The sequence below is a fragment of the Lissotriton vulgaris genome, chromosome 2_1 (assembly GCF_964263255.1).
Source record: "Lissotriton vulgaris chromosome 2_1, aLisVul1.2, whole genome shotgun sequence".
In the NCBI taxonomy this organism is placed as follows: domain Eukaryota; kingdom Metazoa; phylum Chordata; class Amphibia; order Caudata; family Salamandridae; genus Lissotriton; species Lissotriton vulgaris.
In genome coordinates, this window is record NC_141687.1 from 1,065,315,019 (window position 1) to 1,065,334,878 (window position 19,860).

Consider the following 19,860-nt stretch of genomic DNA (forward strand, 5'->3'; position numbering starts at 1 on the left):
CACCCGATGCCTCCAGCCTGTGTTCAGGTCGTCCGCCTATCCAGAAAAGGTTCCTCAGCGATCCTGTGTCCAGGTCCAGTGTTGGCTGACCCCTCCTGGACTCCATGAGGACTCCTGCAGTGTGAATCCGAAGGCTCCCCCCGACTGCAACCGGCTAAGGTAAGAAAACACCACGTTAAAGGACACCCCATGCACCCGAAACCCCTGGGCCTTAGTGAGCTCGACCGACTGTGTCCTTACGACCTACAGCATCTCAACTTACCTCTGCTGTCGCTGGTTTCCTTTGTGCCACCTCATGTTCATCACCTGCAGCTTTTTTACCAAACCTAGTTTCTCAATTGAATTACATTGGGCGCCTGACCTCATGTTTGCAACTTGCACCTGGCCGCCGCTGTGCTGCTGGTGGTGTATGTTTGGTGCTGCCTTGTTATGCCCGTGCTTGCTTTAATTTCTGGAGATTGAGCCTTGCAACCGATCTACTTACGTGCAAGCAGTGTCTTCAAGCACCCCAGTCTCCAATTGGTTTAAATTCTTGCTTCTCTTTACCCGGCTGCCCCGGTGCCGCTGGTGGTGCAGTGTTTGTGCTTACCTAAACCTGACCCTGCAACCCCGAAGACTGGATCTGTAAGTTGGTTACTTACCTGTAAAACTACTTTATTGATTTCCTCCATAGTTTAACATTGATTGCAAAGAATGAAAATTGTACTAAGTGTCCACTTTTGAAACTGAAAAGATTTTCTATTTAAAAATGTACTTACCTTTTTGCGAAGATCTTGGGTCTTAAAATAAAACTTGAGCAAAGCTTATTTTTATCAAATTGGTGTGGATCTCCTTTTTGATTTGTCATTTATTGGTCATTATGTGCACAACAAATGTCTTGCATACCTCTGTTAGGCCTAGGTCTGCTCACTGCCACAGATAGAGCACTTTGGGTTTGCATTGAGCCCTGTATGCTTCTGTGGGGGAATCTCTGGACTCTGTGCACAATATAACCATCTAGTGGTATACCATATACAGAGCCAACTTCCTACAGAAATGCACTGAAACATGTTTTTCATCTGTGACAGCCCCACATCTAAAAATTTAAAACAGGAGTAAAATTAAAATTCCACGTATCTGTACTATTCTAAATGTGACTCTTATTGATCTTAGCTATTTGTCTTTCTTTGCAGACCCATCCCAACGTAGACAAAAAGCTCTTTACTGCAGAGTCTCTGATTGGATTAAAGAATCCCGAGAAATCATTCCCACTCAACAGCGACGTGGGTGTTCTGAAGTGGAGGTTGCAGACCACAGATGATGCCTTTATCCCTCTCACCAGTGAGTACCAGACATGCCATTTTCTCCACTTAAGAGTTTGCCAGTAATGTGTCAGCTGACTGTACAGGTTTGTAGTTGCAATTCCCACCATAACCAGAATGCATTGATCCAAAAGTTGTTACAATTTGTCAACCATTGAATGTTATCTTTAGTGAAGTAGAGGGTGTGTAAAGGGAACTTGAAGGATCTCTGTACATTTTGGAAGGAGCATTGGACCCAGAATCCCAGGACTTATCCAGTATTGGGGTATCTTTCATAGATTTACATGCCTGAACCATTTCCCGTCGCCGAGGCGGGAGTTCCACAGTACATAAAAGAAGTTCCAAAAGTAAATTACAGTAGTAGGCCCTAAATACAGGCCTGAAGCCTATGTTGCAGTAGCCTATCTACATCATTATGCTGAAAAGACCAAAGTCTTTGTCACAGCCAATCAGCTGTTAGCACCCTGTATAACCCTCTCCGCAGAGCCAGTTCTCCTCAGATTTTCACCGCACGTAGTGTGGAAGGGAGTCTCCCTGAGTGCTAGCTCAGTTTTTCCTTCAGGATGTCAGAGAAGGCTTTGTTCAAGCCTTGCAGAACATGCGACAAAAAGAGAGTCCATGTTGATGATCAACATAAGGACTGAATATATTGCCTATATCCATCTCATGAGGCCCAAAATTGTAAGATTTGCCGCACCTTCCCTTCTAAAACCTTGAGGGATAGGGAGGCTAGAGTCTTGTTAAGGCTCAAATCTTCTAAGGATGATGATGATGATGGAGCTTCAACATCAAGTAAGAGAGCAAGATCTCAGGAGAGAGCATCAAGTGATCGGAGAAAACATCTGAACCTCCCACTCCACCCCTGTTACTTCACAAGTCTCTTCCAGCTTCTTCAGGGCCTTCTACTGTTAAGGATCCTAAGAAGCATAAAACTGTGAGTAAGACTTGCTCTGTCTCTTCAGCCTTTTCTGTGTCTACAATTTCATCTTCAGCCCCCTCGTCGATGGCTACTGTGTCTGCTACCGCTATTACCTCACCAATCCTGTCAACTAGTATTTCTATCGTCACTACAAAGACCATCGTCGACGAGTCATCGACGAGAACCTCGTCGTCTAAGCATTCATCGAAGAGAGCACCGTCGACGACAGCTTTGTCGTCGCCAAAAGCACCATCTACGTCGTCGATGACTGTCCCGTCGACGAAGAAATCAAGCCCGTCGACGACCCCGTCTACGCCGCCGTCGACGTAGAGTCAGTCGACGTTGCCTCCGTCGACGTAGAGTCAGTCGACGTTGCCTCCGTCGACGTAGAGTCAGTCGACGTTGCCTCCGTCGACGTAGAGTCAGTCGACGTTGCCTCCGTCGTCGTAGAGTCAGTCGACGTTGCCTCCGTCGTCGTAGAGTCAGTCGACGTTGCCTCCGTCGTCGTAGAGTCAGTCGACGTTGCCTCCGTCGACGTAGAGTCAGTCGACGTTGCCTCCGTCGACGTAGAGTCAGTCGACGTTGCCTCCGTCGACGTAGAGTCAGTCGACGTTGCCTCCGTCGACGTAGAGTCAGTCGACGTTGCCTCCGTCGACGTAGAGTCAGTCGACGTTGCCTCCGTCGACGTAGAGTCAGTCGACGTTGCCTCCGTCGACGTAGAGTCAGTCGACGTTGCCTCCGTCGACGTAGTCAGTCGACGTTGCCTCCGTCGACGTAGTCAGTCGACGTTGCCTCCGTCGACGTAGAGTCAGTCGACGTTGCCTCCGTCGACGTAGAGTCAGTCGACGTTGCCTCCGTCGACGTAGAGTCAGTCGACGTTGCCGACGTAGAGTCAGTCGACGTTGCCTCCGTCGACGTAGTCAGTCGACGTTGCCTCCGTCGACGTAGAGTCAGTCGACGTTGCCTCCGTCGACGTAGAGTCAGTCGACGTTGCCTCCGTCGACGTAGAGTCAGTCGACGTTGCCTCCGTCGACGTAGTCAGTCGACGTTGCCTCCGTCGACGTAGAGTCAGTCGGCGTTGCCTCCGTCGACGTAGAGTCAGTCGACGTTGCCTCCGTCGACGTAGAGTCAGTCGACGTTGCCTCCGTCGACGTAGAGTCAGTCGACGTTGCCTCCGTCGACGTAGAGTCAGTCGACGTTGCCTCCGTCGACGTAGAGTCAGTCGACGTTGCCTCCGTCGACGTAGAGTCAGTCGACGTTGCCTCCGTCGACGTAGAGTCAGTCGACGTTGCCTCCGTCGACGTAGTCTGTCGACGTTGCCTCCGTCGACGTAGAGTCAGTCGACGTTGCCTCCGACAACGTCGAGTCCGTCGACGATGCCTCCGTCGACGATGCCTCCGTCGACATAGTCCGTCGATGATGCCTCAGTCGACGACGAAAAAGAAAAGTCCATTCCATCCACAGCATTGGCAACAGTTTCAACGGCGTCTACACCAGCAATGCAGGCATTTTCAACGCCTATTGCCTCCAAGAGCTTTCAACTTCGCTCTTTCCAGTGAGAGGAGTATTCTTATATTTCACCACTTGCACCTTCTCACCTCCTCGATACTTATGATCCGGACGAGGAAGGAGATTATGAGGATGATGACAATGAGGGAACCTTCGGAGTGGCCCGCCATCCTTCTGACTTGATTATAAAATGTCAGGATGACGATGAAGAGGATTATGTTACACACTACTATCAGGAGGATATTATGGTTCCTCATCATGGAAGTTATCCAAGGGCATCAGATACAAGCCACTTACCTCCTACCCTCATTCAAGACCTGCAAGCCATGTTAGCGGACTACAGACAGCAATTTCCACCGCAGCAGGTCATTACACCACTGGCTTCTGCAGCAGGAACAGAACCTGTATCACAGCCTCAGCCTTCCATACCCAGGTCTCCAATCATAGATCAGCCTGCACCACCTCCTCGTACTCCTGATACGTCCTCGGACGAAGAGGTAGAAGGAGAGTTTCCTGAAAATCCTCCTTCCGATCCGTGGGATACATATATAATTCCATTGCCTTCTCCGCCAACTCTGCAACCATCTGATTCTGCACCTGAGGATATTGTTGGATTTCACAATCTCATCCAAAGAGCTTCCACTAGATTCAAACTTCCGGTCACTGTGGAACAGTCTGAGTGTTTTCTACATGACTTTAAAGAAGGCACCAGAAAGATTTCTAGAGCAATCCCGATAATTGACTACATCTGGAAGGAAGGCATAAAGATCATGAAGAATCCTGCTTCCGTGCCAGCCGTACTGCCAAGGATTGACAAGAAGTACTGAGCTACATCTGACAGTCCATCCTGCCTTATAGGTCACCCGAGGCCAGACTCTGTTGTTTCTCAGGCGGCATAACAACGCTCAAAGAACCCAGCTACGCCCATCAAGACTCCTCCGGATAAAGAGGGACGTCGCCTTGACCTTATTGGGAAAAAATTCTCAACTATGGCTGCCGCCTCTATTCGAGTGGCCAATTCGTTGGGCGATTGTAGGAAGGTGGATGTTCGAGGCATGTGGGCTGCTGAATTCATATCTGTGCATAGATCGCCGCCTAGTGTTGGGTCCGGATGATTGCACATTGTTGTCCTGGAAGAGTCTTCGAAGTATCACGAGATAGGTGGCTCCTCCCCTGAACTACAGTGCGCATGGGCATCGCCTCCATCCCCAGATTGTTTTTTTCCGCCATTGGGTTCGGATGTGTTTCGGTTCCCTCTGTCGGAATCGATAGTTGTTAAACTTTTCTAACTCGAGACCAAAAGGTCTGTAGGCTGAGCGTCGGTATCGTTTCGTTCGGGTTTCTTGTCTGTTTCTCCGCTCCAAACTCTTGCTACCCATCCGCTTGCTCTCGGCGCGGACGGGCCTACTCTACGCTCCAGCCATGGAACGAACTCCGTTCAAGAGGTGCCCGGTGTGCACCTCCAAGTATTCACACCTCGATGTGCACCCTGTGTGCAACAAATGTTTGTCACCGGACCATGACGAGGCCAGATGTATGGCCTGCTCGAAGTTCCGGTGTAAGAAAACTCTCAAGATTCGTCGGGCCGCTAGACTCCAGGCCCGGTTATCGGCTACCCCGGCGCCCCCGCCAGACAACATCTTCGAGGAATTTGTTGAAGACGACGACGCCATACAGGTTTCGGACTCTAGTCCCGCGTCCGAGGGGGATGCCTACGACGTGGGTGATGAGGACTTTGACAAAGCCGGCGACGAGGTAGGGGACGACGATAGGGCCATTGCCACCGTGGGGGATAGCTCGGAGGAAGAGCATCCCCGAACTGACTCAGGGGTCAACCCCCTTCATGCGGCCCAGGTCGAGGGATCGCCTTCGGGCCTTAACCAAGACCTCGTTACTAGTCCAACAGCCCCGCCTCCGGGCCCGGTCACGGACATTTCTGAGGCGCCACTCCCGTTAACAAAAACGAAAGTGAAGCCATCGGGATCCACTCCCCCGGTTTCGAAACCGAAAGTGAAAGCTGCGCTGGTGCAGAAGGCTTTGGAGGCGTCAACTTCCAAACAATTCAAGATGGCCGACTTGAAGAGCCACGCCAAAATGGCCGACCCGAAGCCTTCGGGGTCGACGCCGAAGGCGAAGTCGACCGACGCGGCTGCGTCGGCGCCGAAGATGGTCGTGGTCGATGACCCGAAGAAGGCTCAGAAGAAGCGTCAAGGCGATGCTGCGGCCCAGGCTTCGCCGGCGCCGGCCCTCGGGGACAAGGAACATGTGTCGGCTCCGAAGAAGGTGCCTTTTGCCGACCCGACTCCCGACTCGGGGAGATCGCTCGAGCCGGTCAAGCCCTCTCCAGCCTTAACCAAAAAGGTCGCGCAATCCCTGCAACGGCTTCGGAAGGACACTGTGGTTTCCGAACCAGGGGATGTGGCGCCGAAGCACACACCTAAGCCCGCGCAGACGCCTATCCGCTTTACCCTGCCGCCGAAGTCGACGCCGAAGGCTTTCGCTCCGAAGCATGGGGCAGGCCTGCCCTCGAGGGAGGTATCGACGCCCAAAGCAGCATTAGTGGTGTCGAAGCCTCGGCTCCAGCCACTTGCAGAGGAAGAGCGTCGAGAGGTCATCATCGACGCCAATACTGGGAAACTGTCTCTCCTCAAAAGAAAAATCACCACGGAGCCGGTGTTGGAACATTTTCGGATTCCTCTCAAAAATAAGAAGGATTCTGCGGGTACTTCGGCCCCGATAGAGCCTATGTCTCCACAAGCCTTAGAACACTCGCCAACGCGTTCCAATGCAGGGGATGCTGACGATGAGGAGGTAGAGTACAACTATCCGGCGTACTCGGATCCGGAGGAGGAACATGAACCTTGGTCTGCCGGAGGCGACCCAGAGGACCCGCAGTCGGGTCAGGAACCGCAGCTTTTTGCGGCAAAGACTTCACCGACGGAGGACTCGGCAGCCTTCAACGCTTTGATTGAAAGAGCTGCAGCTAACCATGATGTCGAGCTGCACTCAGACCCTGTGGATGTGGACTTTTTGTTTGACACTTTCTCAGTGGCTGAAAAGTCAGTCAAGATTTTCGCATTGATAAGAAATATAAGGCAGCGCCCTCGGATCCAACATACATCAAGGGACACTTGCCACTGGACTCGTTGGTTGTATCCAACGCACGAAAGAGGGCGAACTCGCAGACCACTGGTGACGCTCCTCCCCCAGACAAAGAGTCGAAAATATTTGAGGCCTCAGGGAAACAGATTGCTGCACAGGCAGCTAATATTTGGCGAATCTCAAACACACAGGCCCTACTTGCACGCTACGATAGGGCTCATTATGACACCTTAGAATCACTACTGCAACACTTGCCTGACCAGTACAAGGAGGCAGGAGAAATGTTAATTCAGGAGGTAAAGCTCATCACAAACGCTTCCATCAAGTGTGCGCTGGACGTGGCTGATACAGCCTCCAGGGCCATCAACACTAGCGTGTTGCTACGAAGACACGCATGGCTTAGGATATCGGGTTTCAAACCGGATATACAAACAACCATCCTGAACCAAACAGTTAATCCTGACCACCTGTTCGGCCCAGAGGTGGATGCGACCCTGGAAAAGATGAAAAAAGATACACTGCCAAGTCTATGGGGGCCCTCCAGTCTCAGCAGTTTCGGGGTGGTTCCTTTCGCCGCTCCAATACCAGAGGCACCTCACGGGGTCAGGCATCGCAGTCCACACAGTATTATAAAAGTAATACCCAAACCTCATACACCAACAAGGGTAGAGGTGGCTACAGAGGCAACAACATCAAGGGCAGGGGACATGGAAACAACAGCTCCAGGTCCACCACCGCCAACAAGCAGTGACGTCTTGTCACTGCCCCCCGACCACACAACACCGGTCGGGGGGAGACTCCAGCAGTTCCTGCCCGCGTGGAAATCCATCACCACGGACAGGTGGGTCAAGTCTCTTATCCAGTACGGTTACTGTCTGGAACTTACTTCCACTCCACCAAACATACCTCCAAGAAGCCGTCCTATGTCCGGCGAGCACTTGCACTTGTTGCAGCAGGAAGTTCAAGTCATGCTGCAAAAAGGGGCAATAGAGCTCGTCCCTCTGCAGGAAAGGGGAACAGGGGTTTACTCCCTGTATTTTCTAATCCCCAAAAAGGACGGATCCCTCAGGCCCATCCTGGACCTCAGGCCCCTCAACTGGTACATTCTCTCGGAGCACTTCCATATGCTCACGTTACAGCAGGTACTCCCTCTGCTTCAGCAGGGGGACTTCCTGGCTACGCTGGATCTAAAAGATGCATACTTTCATATCCCCCTGCATCCTTCCCACAGAAAGTATCTCAGATTTACGATTCAAGACCAGCATTACCAGTTCAGGGTTCTGCCGTTCGGGGTCACCACAGCGCCAAGGGTCTTTACAAAGTGCCTAGCGACTGTGGCGGCGCATCTACGACGCCAAAACGTCCACGTCTATCCTTATCTGGACGACTGGCTCATTCAGGCAAAAACAGAACAGCAGTGCGCCGAACACGTGTCCCGCACCATTCATCTCCTGCACGATCTGGGATTCTCTCTGAACTACCCAAAATCCCATCTCCAGCCCGCCCATGTACGGCAGTATCTGGGCGCGACGATAAACACTCTGGCGGCCACTGCGCAGCCAAATTCAGTGAGAATCGCCAGTATCCAAACGCTGATCCAACGATTCAGGCCCCAGCACTCGCTTCCAGCGAGGGTGTTCATGCAGTTGATAGGCATGATGGCCTCCTGCATCTCCATTGTCCCGCACGCGAGACTACATATGCGTCCGCTTCAGGAGTGCCTGGCACGTCAGTGGACTCAGGCTCATTGGGCAGCTAACAGACCTAGTGTTGGTGAGCGGTTGGGCGTACAACTCTCTGCATTGGTGGAATCCACAAAACCTTTGCAAGGGCCGACCGTTCCAGGAGCCTGTGCCACAGATTATCCTGACAACGGACGCTTCTCTCCAGGGATGTGGAGCTCATGTACTCCACTACACAGTACAGGGACTATGGACACTACAGCAAAAGAAGATGCACATCAATGTGTTGGAACTGATGGCAATCTTCATGGCCTTGAAGGCGTTCAAAGTACATCTGTGCAACAAGGTCGTGTTGATCCGGACGGACAACATGACAGCCATGTACTACATTCAGAAGCAGGGAGGCACACACTCTCCGCAGCTGTCTCATCTGGCTCAGAGCATGTGGAAGTGGGCCATTCAGAGGAACATCTTCCTCATGGCAGAGCATCTCCCGGGCAAGGACAACCAGATGGCGGACCTGCTCAGCAGGCACAGCCATCAAATGCACGAGTGGGAGATACATCCATCAGTACTCCAACCGTACTTCCAAAGGTGGGGTCATCCAGAGATAGACCTGTTCGCCACAAAGGAGAACGCAAAATGCCAAAGCTTCGCCGCCAGGTTCCCACACCCGCAATCACAGGGCAATGCAATGTGGATGAACTGGTCAGGCAGATTTGCGTACGCTTTTCCCCCAGCACCTCTGATACCGCTGGTGGCACGCAAGCTCAGGCAGCACTCGATGACTCTCATCCTGGTTGCTCCAACGTGGGCTCGCCAACCATGGTACACCACATTTCTGGAACTCTCCGTGGTACCGCATCAAAGGCTTCATCTCACTCCCAGCCTTCTGACGCAGAGCCATGGCGACATTCAGCACCCAGATCCGCAACAGCTCAACCTGGCGATCTGGCTCCTGAAGTCCTAGAGTTTGGCTACCTCAATCTTCCTCCCGATTGCATGAACATCATTCGGGAGGCAAGGAAGCCCACTACTAGAGCTTGTTATGCGGCTAAATGGAAGAGGTTTGTCATTTACTGTGTTAACCACGATATTGACCCGCTAGATGCTTCCATTCAAAACATCATTTGTTACCTGTTCCACCTGTATCAATGCAATTTGGCGTACTCTTCCATCCGCATTCACCTGTCTGCTATGGCAGCATACCTCCAGAATAGGCAACACCTGTCACTTTTTAAGGTCCCTGCTATCAAGGCTTTCCTGGAAGGACTCAAGAGAGTCATTCCACCAAGGACCCCACCAGCTCCAGAATGGAACCTCAATGTGGTTCTTACAAGACTGATGGGTCCTCCCTTTGAGCCACTGCACTCTTGTGAGCTTCAGTTTCTGACTTGGAAGGTTGCTTTCTTAGTAGCAATTACATCGCTACGGAGGGTTAGCGAGTTGCAGGCGCTCACCATCCAAGAACCTTTCTTCCAAGTACATGCTAACAGGGTTGTGCTCCGCACTAACCCTAAATTCTTACCCAAGGTTGTATCTCAATTCCATATGAACCAGACAATTGAGTTGCCGGTGTTTTTCCAAAATCCAGAAACGCTGGCGGAGCGAATGCTCCACACCCTTGACGTTAAAAGAGCCTTGATGTACTACGTGGACAGGACAAAAGATTTTCGCAAAACCAAGCAGCTTTTCGTTGCTTTTGCCTCACACCACAAGGGAAACGCTATCTCCAAAGCTGGGATCGCTAGGTGGATCGTGAAATGCATTCAAATCTGTTACGCTAAAGCTAAACGCACTCTCACTATCCCACCAAGAGCCCACTCCACCAGGAAGTTGGGGGCCTCTATGGCTTTCCTAGGTAACATTCCCTTAGAAGATATTTGTAGGGCAGCCACATGGTCTACCACACATACTTTCACTAAACATTACTGTGTAGACGTGCACTCCAAACAGCAGGCAGCTGTTGGTCAGGCTGTTCTCAAAACGCTTTTTCAGACTGCTGCAGCTGGCACGGGCGGCCGCCGCTAATGGAGGGACTGCTATGTATTCTATGCACAGATATGAATTCAGCAGCCCACATGCCTCGAACTGCAAATGCTACTTACCAGTATGCATCTGTTCTTGGCATGTAGGGCTGCTGACATTCATATCGCCCACCCTCCTCCCCGGCGCCTGTAGCAGCTGCAGTCTTCATATATGTATATGCTCATAGCATGGTCATCACTCACATACTTCACTCCATCTCTGCCAATGGCTAAAAACAATCTGGGGATGGAGACGATGCCCATGCGCACTGTAGTCCAGGGGAGGAGCCACCTATCTCGTGATACTTCGAAGACTCTTCCAGGAGAACAATGTGCAATCATCCGGACCCAACACTAGGCGGCGATCTATGCACAGATAGGAATGTCAGCAGCCCTACATGCCAAGAACAGATGCATACTGGTAAGTAGCATTTGCAATCTTATGGTTGCCCCCAACTTTTTGCCTGGTGTTTTGCTGGTTTTTCGACTTAGTTGACCTGGGGCCCTGCTATTCAGGACCCCAGGCCCACTGCTCTCTCTGTAAAATGGATTCCATGTACCTTAGGTGCATTTACCAATTGGTACTGGGCCACCTTATCAGTCCCTGTACAGTGTAGTATAGGTACCCAGGGCATAGGTGTACCCAGGGCCTACCAGGGGCTGAAGCATGTATTATGCCACCCCTGGCTGGCCATCTAAATAGAAACAACTGGCTGCACGACAGCTGGGGCAAGGTGGTGTAATTACCCTTTGCTTTAGATATAGTTACCTATATCTAAACCTAAAATGGACACATGTATTCCTATCAGTCACTCCTATGGCAGGCCTTATCAATCCTGAAGGCAGAGTGCTTGGAATTATGTGAGATGGTGCTCTGGCATGAGCTGAGCCCGTTTGCAGCTTGCGGAACCAAGTCCTAATAGCTGCTCCATGATAACGCTATACCATATACTCTTAAGTGCATTATAATCCTCGCGGTTAAATGCTAACTTTGGTATAGCATTATCAAAACATGTCGAGTAAGGTGTCATACGAATTGGAATACTACCACCTTGCCAATTCTGGCGACGGGGGTAGCATTTCACCCTTCTAGAGGGACACGACAAATACGTAACTGTGAACCCCAGTTAAAGTTAACTCTAGCCTCAGCATCACAAAATGGGTGCTGCCACCACAGACACAAGTCTGACCTCCTGCTGCTGGGAGTCCTTCCAGCGAGGGAGGCTTGGACTAAGGGTTTCCTGCCTTGGGAGGTGCTAGCACCACCCCAGACAGGATTTTGTGTATTAGGTAGGACAGGGCTGAAAGGAATGAGACATGCCTGGGGGCACACAAGGTGTCCCTGTGCATACACCGGTCTGAACCAGTTCCTGGGGCACTCCAGCCTCAGTGCTGGCACAAGACCGGACAAAGGATAGGGGGTGTAACCACCCCCCTTCCTGGTCCCACCCAGAGGAGGGACCTAGTCTTAGTACAGCCCCCTTTAGCCGAATAAAGGTAGGAGCTGGTCCCATTCCAAATTAGATTATCCTGATCAACTTCCCAAGAAGAAACTCTGGACTTCGACGTTCTGCTCCACAGAAGACTGAAGATATCTCCCTTGTGGGCAAGGAGTGTCCACCCTGCACCAGCAGGCACCATTAGCGTACAGCGGCTTCCCTTTGTCGTCTTCCTGCAAGGATCCAGACTTCAGAGCCCGACGAGACCCTGATTCCCAGACCTCTCCGACCTCTACCCACATCTGCAGCACAGCTGAGACCCGTGGGTGTTGTGAGAAGGTGGCCTGATATGCAGTGCTCACTATTCTAGTGAACACTATGTATCAGTCCAGCAACCCTTATTGATGATTGGTTGTAAGTCAACCTTATAGACCAGCTATCCTAGTAGTGTGGATACGAGCAGTCTAAGGCTAAAGACTCGAGAGGGCGTGTTAAGCCAGCTGTTATACCACATATACCCCTTGAACACCAAGTGAAAGGACACCACACAAGTGTTATGAAAATAAACAGTTATTTATTAAGAATCACAACAGCCCTGTACTCTTTATGAGGACAGGGTACTAAGCACAAACCAAAACTCTTACAAAAATACTTGTTAGCACAGTATATACAAATGCCCGAGGGGCACGGAAAACCATATACTTGAAAAGTGGAATGCGAAATTACTAGCAGGTAAGTACAGTACTAATAGCCTTTGGAATCGCTAGGACTTGACTATAGAATCGTTAGATTACTTCTAGGAGACCCAGGGGACTCGGGTGCAGTGTGTGCACTCTCACGCGAGATGCGGGACAAAGTCTATGGTATCTAGAATTTGCAAAGTTAGTGTTCTCGGGCGAACCCGACCTGGTAGGGAGAAAACGAAAGTAGATTCTGACCCTTGGATAGTGAGGCTATGCTGGGGCACCGAAATGCCGAAGTTACCTAGCCCAGGGGCTGCAGCTGCATAGGACTCAAAAGACGTCGGGAATCCTCGTTGACGGACCAGGAGCCTGGAAGAAAGAAGTTGCTGGCAGGCGACCAGTGAAGAAAGTTCGGTGGATCCAAGCCTGGATCGATGGAAGATGACACCTGAAAGCAGAGGGGACCAAGTTCGAGACTACTAGCCAGTAGTCAGTGGGCACCAGGAGGGCACCGGATGGTAGCCACCTCGACAAGGCGTGTGGGTGACGCTGGGCTCGGAGATCTCACGGACCAGGAGGCGTTGTCGGCGACCAGGAAGGAGGATCGAGCTGTCCCACGAAGATAGAAGCTGTCGGCGTCGCTGGACCCAGGATTGGGTAACAAAGCCTTGGCAAATTCAAGCCCACGCGGTGGACCTAAAATGGCGTCTGGAGTGGACCTTGAGGGTCCGGGGTGCCTCTCTTAAAGAAGGAAGCAAGGGCCAGTCTGGAGCAACCAGACCAGCAGCAGTGATGTCGTCGGGCGTCGTTCAGAAGGCCACAAGCCAGCCGGCTAGTAGCCAAACAACGCGGTGCACAGCAAACAGCAGAAGGGCCCCACGCAGATCGTGGAGATGCAGGGAGGCTGACCTTGGGTGCTGGAGCTGCGCAGGGTCGGGGCTTCTCGGACCCCAAAGCACTCACCCGTGGAGGACACGGTGGGCTTGTTGTAAAGATGTCGTGCAGTCTTGGCGATCGTCGGTCCCTCGAGGTCTCGTCGCACTCACGGTTCTCAGCTTTGCTGTAGAGGTGAGTAGAGGTCAGAGGTGCCAGGGAAGCCGGGTCTCGTCGAGCTGGGTCGTCGGATTCGTGATGAAGGACTTGCAGCAGACCGCAGTGTTCTTTAGGATGGTGCCTGCGGATGCAGGGTGACTACTCCTTAGCCACAAGGGAGAATCTTGATGAAGAAATCGTGAAGTCCTTTCGAAGAAAGTCGTGTCTTGATTCCAAATATGATCTAATTTGAACAGGGGGCCCGCTCCCATCTTTATACTAAAAAAGGGGGCTGACCCGGTGACTAGGTCCTGCCTATGGGTGGGACTAGGAGGGGGGTGGTTACACCCCTCTCCCCTGCCGGACTTCCCCAGGCCAGGGGCTGGTGTGCCCCTGGAACTGGTTCTGACTGGCCTATGCGTAGTGAGCACCGGGGTGCCACTCAGCAGTCACCTTTCTGTAAAGCCCTGCCTACCCAGGATACACAAAACCATGTCTGGGACGGTGCTAGCACCGCCCCTGACAGGAAACCCTTTGTCCAGGCTCCCCTCGCTGATAGGACTCCCAGCTGCAGGGGGTCAGACTCGTGTCTGTGGTGGCAGCATCCATTTTGTGGAGCTGAGGCTTTAGTTAACTTTAACCGGGGTTCAGTTACATACATGTCGTGTCCCTCTAGAAGGGTGGAATGCTAACCCCGTCGCCAGAATTGGCGAGGGGTTAGTATTCCAATTCGTATGACACCTTACTCGACATGTTTTGATAAAGCAATACCAAAGTTAGCATTTAACCGCGAGGGTTATAATGCACTTAAGAGTATATGGTATGCGGTATCACGGAACAGCTATTAGGACTTGGTTCCGCAAGCTGCAGACAGGCTCAGCTCATGCCAGAGCACCATCTCACACGATTCCAAGCACTCTGCCTTCAGGATTGTTAAGGCCTGCCATAGGAGTGACTGATAGGAATCGGTGTGTCCATTTTAGGGTTAGGTATAGGTCTACTACACCTACAGCAAAGGGTGATTACACGACTTTGCCCCAGCTGTCATGCAGCCAGTTGTGTCAAATTTAGGAGGCCAGCCAGGGGTGGCATAATACATGCTGCAGCCCCTGGCAGCCCTGGGTACACCTATGCCCTGACTTACAGGGTCTGATAAGGTGGCCCAGTACCAATTGGAAATGTACCTAGGATACATGGAATCCATTTTAAAGAGAGAGCAGTAGGCCTGGGGTCCTGATTGGCAGGGTCCCAGGTCGACTATGTCCAAAACCAGCTAAAACACAGGGCAAAAAGTTGGGGGCAACCATAGTCAGGATGTACCTTCCTACAGGTGTGACGAGACACGTGGGACCGGCCATCTTGAAAGAAGCAGCATTTCGCTCCAGCACGACTTCAGAGGCATCCTCGTCCAAGTGCTTTGGGGACTGAGAAGCCCTGACCCCGAGCAGCTCCTGCATCGAAGATCAGCCCTCCAGCATCCACGAGATCTGCGTGGGGCCCTTCTGCCTGTTTGCTGCTCGACGCGTTGTCTGGTCACTTGCCGGCTGGCTGGTGACCTCCTAGACGACGAACTACGACAACTTCACTGCTGGTCTGGTTGCTCCAGACTGGCCCTTGCTCCCTTCCAAAAGAGGAGCACCCCGGACCCTCCTGGTCCACTCCAGACGCCATTTCCACTCACCGCGTGGGTTGCCTTTGCCAAGGCCTGTTGAACCCGAATCCATTGACGACACTGCCCACAGCGAGAGCCTGCGTGGGACAGCTCGTGCCTCCATCCTGGTTGTCGAAGACACCACCTGGTCCACGTGGCTGCTGAGACAAGCGTCCACCTTAACCTGATCGTGACGACGACATCTGGTTCCACTCCTGGTTCCACTCCAGTCACTGGCTAGTGACTTTGAACATTGTCCCCTCTGCTTTCAGATTCTACTCTTCACTGATCCACCCTTGGATCACACCGGACATCTTCCTCCTGACCGCCTGCAGCATCTTTTCCTCCAGGCTTCATAGACTTCAACGCCGGAACCCGACACGACTTGGCACCTATGCACCTGCAGCCTGTGGGTGAGGTAACACGAGCATTTCGGTGCTCAAGGGAAGCTTGACTCTCCTAGTGTCCAGTTCCACAGTCGTTATAGTCCTATCTTGTCAGGGACGTCCCTACTCACCTTTTCTTTAAACTGTACTGTCCATAAACGTTTGTACGCATCTCGCGTGTGAGTTCACACTCTGCACACGCGCTCCGTGGGCCTCCTATTACCTACCTCAAGTTAGTACAGCGTGGTCCCAGCGATCCTACTGCCTCTGGACAGCTCCATTCCTTTCATTGACTTTCACATTCCACTTACTTAGTATATGGTTTGTTGTGCCCCTAGGGCACCATTGTAAATCGTGCAACTTAAACTTATTTTTCCTAAGAGTTTGTCATGTGCTTAGCCCTCTGACCTCATAAAGAGTTCAGAGGTGTATGTTAGTTAATAAATACTTGTTTATTTTCATAACAACCTGTGTGGTGTCCTTTCAAGGGGTTATATGTGGTAGAACAGCTGGCTTCACATGCCAAAAGAGTTTAGCATAAGACTGCTTTGTCCATGCTACCACTAGGATAGCTGGTCTGTAAGGTTGACTTACAACCAATCACCATAAGGGTTGTTTGGACTGATACAAGGTGATCACTAGAACTAGTGAAGATCATATATCAGGCCAACTTCTCACATCGATCATAGGGCGCTATGGTCCCAAATGTGGTCGGATATGTCAGCTTTCATCGAGTTCATACCAGAGGACCACAGAGCAGAAGCTCGTAAGATCCTGACAGGTGAACGAGCAGCCTCAGAAACGATTGACTGCGCCCTGGATATGGCCAACACAAATTTCAGGCAATTGGCTGGAGCAGCCGTCCTCCTGCGCCAAGGCTGGCTTAACGCCACCACCTTTAGACCAGAGGTTCAAGTAAAGATTTTAGATATGGCCTATGACGGCGAGTCATTATTCGGAAAGCACATTGGCGATGCTTTAAAATGAAATCAAGACTGACACAGATACCGCTAGACCGCTTGGCTCCCTGCAATTCAAGCGAGGTTCTTACCGAGGCTCTAGAGGACGTGGCAACTGTTCCAGAGGAGGTTACCAACAGCAGGGCAGGCAGTATCAATCCCACTATCGTCAGGACTACAACTCATCTTACAGTCAATCAAACACGGCTGGTTTCTCTTGCCAAGGAGGCCGCAGACGCTCCAATAATCAAGGGCGAGATACTCGCAAAAACAAGTGAGATCAACCGGGCGCCATCCGCATCCTTGCACCTTCCTGTGGGCGCGAAGATATTTGTATTCCATCAACAGTGGCGAAACATTACCACCGACCAGTGGGTGTTAGATTTGGTACAAGATGGTCACACCCTGGATTTCGTTACCAAACCGCCAACTGTTCCGCCCAAAGGACACCCTCCCCCTCGTCTTCACTTATTGTTCAAGGAGGTTCAAACAATTCTCCACAAGAATGCCATAGAAAAAGTCCTGTTTCAACAAAGAGGACAAGGGTTCTACTCCTGTTTCTTTCTTATAAAAAAGAAATCAGGAGAGTGGCGGCCAATTTTAGATCTGCGCAGCCTCAACAAATTCCTCAAGAAGCAGGGCTTTCGCATGGTCACTCTTTCAGAAATCCTAAACTGCCTGAACGAAGGAGATTTTTTAGCTTCCTTAGACATGGAGGACGCATACTTCCACATCCCCATCCATCCCGAACATCGCAAATATCTCAGGTTCAATGTGGCTGGCGCCCATTGTCAGTTCAAAGTTCTATTGTTCGGCCTCATGTCGGCACCAAGGTTATTCACAAAGTGCCTGGCCCCGGTAGCAGCAACACTACACTCTTGGGGAATCCAAGTTTTCCCGTACTTGGACGATTGGTTGCTCAAGGGCCCTTCATCAAACTGTGTACAGGACCTCATGACAAGTTGTCGTGCGCTCTTTGCTTCTCTGGGCCTGACGGTAAATCTAAGCAAATCCCAACTGCAACCAAGGCAAGTCCTACCCTTAGGTGCACGCCTGGACACTATCCAATGCAAAGCGTTCCGATCACAAGAGAGGCAACTCCGGTTACAGCAATTGGCTATTCAAATCTCAAAAAGAAAGTCCCTTTCGGTCCAACTATTTGCTTCCCTCCTGGGAATGTGTTCGTCAGCCATAAATCTCATCCCATTGGCACGCCTCAAGATGCGACCTCTGCAAGAGGAACTGCATCATCAATGGACACAGGCAACAGGTTCCTTCGAGGACATTATCAAAGTCACTCCGCGCATGGTAAATGCTCTGCGGTGGTGGTCACAGTTGCACAATCTGAAGCAGGGACTGTCATTCATACAAACGCCTCCAGACTTTATACTTACAACGGATGCGTTCATGGAAGGATGGGGAGGCCATCTTCAAGATCTGCAAGTCCAGGGCAGGTGGACTCAAGATTACAGAAAGCAACACATCAACAGTCTAGAGTTGAGAGCCATCTTCCTCTCATTGCAAGCATTTCTCCCCAGAATAGCGGGATCTTCAGTGTTGGTACGAACCGACAATACCACCAGCATGTTCTATGTGAACAAACAAGGAGGAACAAGATCTGTGACGCTGTCACAGGAAGCTCAAGAGCTATGGGACTGGGTCACACTTCACAACATAACTCTCAGAGTGGAGCATGTCAAGGGCCTCCAGAATTTACTAGCGGACAAGCTCAGCAGATCCCTGTCAGACTGCCACGAGTGGGAGTTAGATTAAACTCAATTGCGCACGGTCTTTCAGACTTGGGGGAAAACCACAGTTGGATTTGTTCGCAACACAGCAGAACAAAAAATGCCGGTTTTACGCCAGCAGATACCCTCAACAGGGGTCAAGGGGGAATGCCCTGTCCATGCGATGGTCAGGGATTTATGCTTACTCTTTTCCCCCGATTCCGTTGATACCCAAGGTATTGCACAAGATGAAGGTCGAGAGTTGCCGCTTGATTCTAATTGCTCCAAGATGGCCACTCCAGTATTGGTTTCAAGAGCTCATGTTGTCTCAGGATCACCCAATTCGCCTCCTTTCGTCTCCAACACTACTGTCACGGAACGAGGGACAGGTTCTTCACCCAGATCCTCAATCTCTAAAATTGCACACATGGCTCCTGATTTCCTAGAGTTTGAACACCTTAAAATTCCGCAGGACTGCAGAGATATTTAAGAGGTCTCGAGCTCAGAGTACTTAAAAAACTTACAGGCTAAAATGGAAAAGATTCTGTTACTGGTGTGCATCCAACAATGTCCACCCGATTAATGCACCGGCACAAGAAGTTCTTCCCTACCTGTTACACATAGCTCGCTCTGGCCTCTCTTTTTCATCAATAAAAATTCATCTAGCTGCTCTGTCCAGATTCAGGAAGGTGTCTAATGTTCCTTCACTGTGTTCGTCATCCCTAATCAAACAATTCATGAGAGGACTCTTCCTAGCTTTTCCTTCAGTTAGGCATCCCCCACCGGAGTGGGAACTTAATACAGTTCTTTCACAACTTATGAAGTACCCATTCGAGCCTATTCATAAGTCTGAGACCAAATACCTTACATGGAAGGTTGCCTTACTTCTAGCTTTGACATCAGCTAGAAGAGTGAGCGAGATACAAGTGCTCACCATAAAGGAACCCTTTCTGCATTTCTCACAGGATTGCGTTATTCTCAGAACAAACCCTTCATTTATACCCAAGGTGCCATCTCCGTTTCATTTAAATGAACCAGTTCGACTTAAAAGTTTTCTTTCCAAACCTGGCTACGCCGGCAGAAAAGACACTGCATTCCTTAGACATCAAAAGATGTCTGAAATTTTACATACAAAGGACAAAGAACTTCAGAAAATCTGATCAACTGTTTGTAGCTTATGGGCAGACCACGTTGGGAACAGCTGTCACCAAGGCGAAAATTTCCAGATGGATAGCTTCCGCGATCCAGTTCTGCCATACCAAAGCCAACAGACCACTGACCAGAAATGTCAGAGCGCATTTAACAAGAACTGTTGCAGCTTCTACAGCGCTATTCGCAGGGGTGAAGATCGAGGACATCTGTCGTGCTGCGACATGGAAAAATGTCCACACATTCATCAGACACTACTGCCTGCAATCAGCAAGTCAGCGAGATGCAGCAGTT

At 50.9% G+C, this 19,860-nt stretch overlaps 1 protein-coding gene across 1 annotated transcript in view; it reads left to right on the top strand.

Moving 5' to 3' along the window:
• Window positions 1–19,860, top strand: part of ARCN1 (archain 1 coat protein complex I subunit delta) — a 234,454-nt gene that overhangs the window by 135,359 nt on the left and 79,235 nt on the right. The window contains exon 7 of the mRNA XM_086956714.1: window positions 1,173–1,320. Coding sequence (XP_086812840.1) covers window positions 1,173–1,320 — 148 coding nt within the window. The remainder of the gene's footprint in view (window positions 1–1,172; window positions 1,321–19,860) is intronic.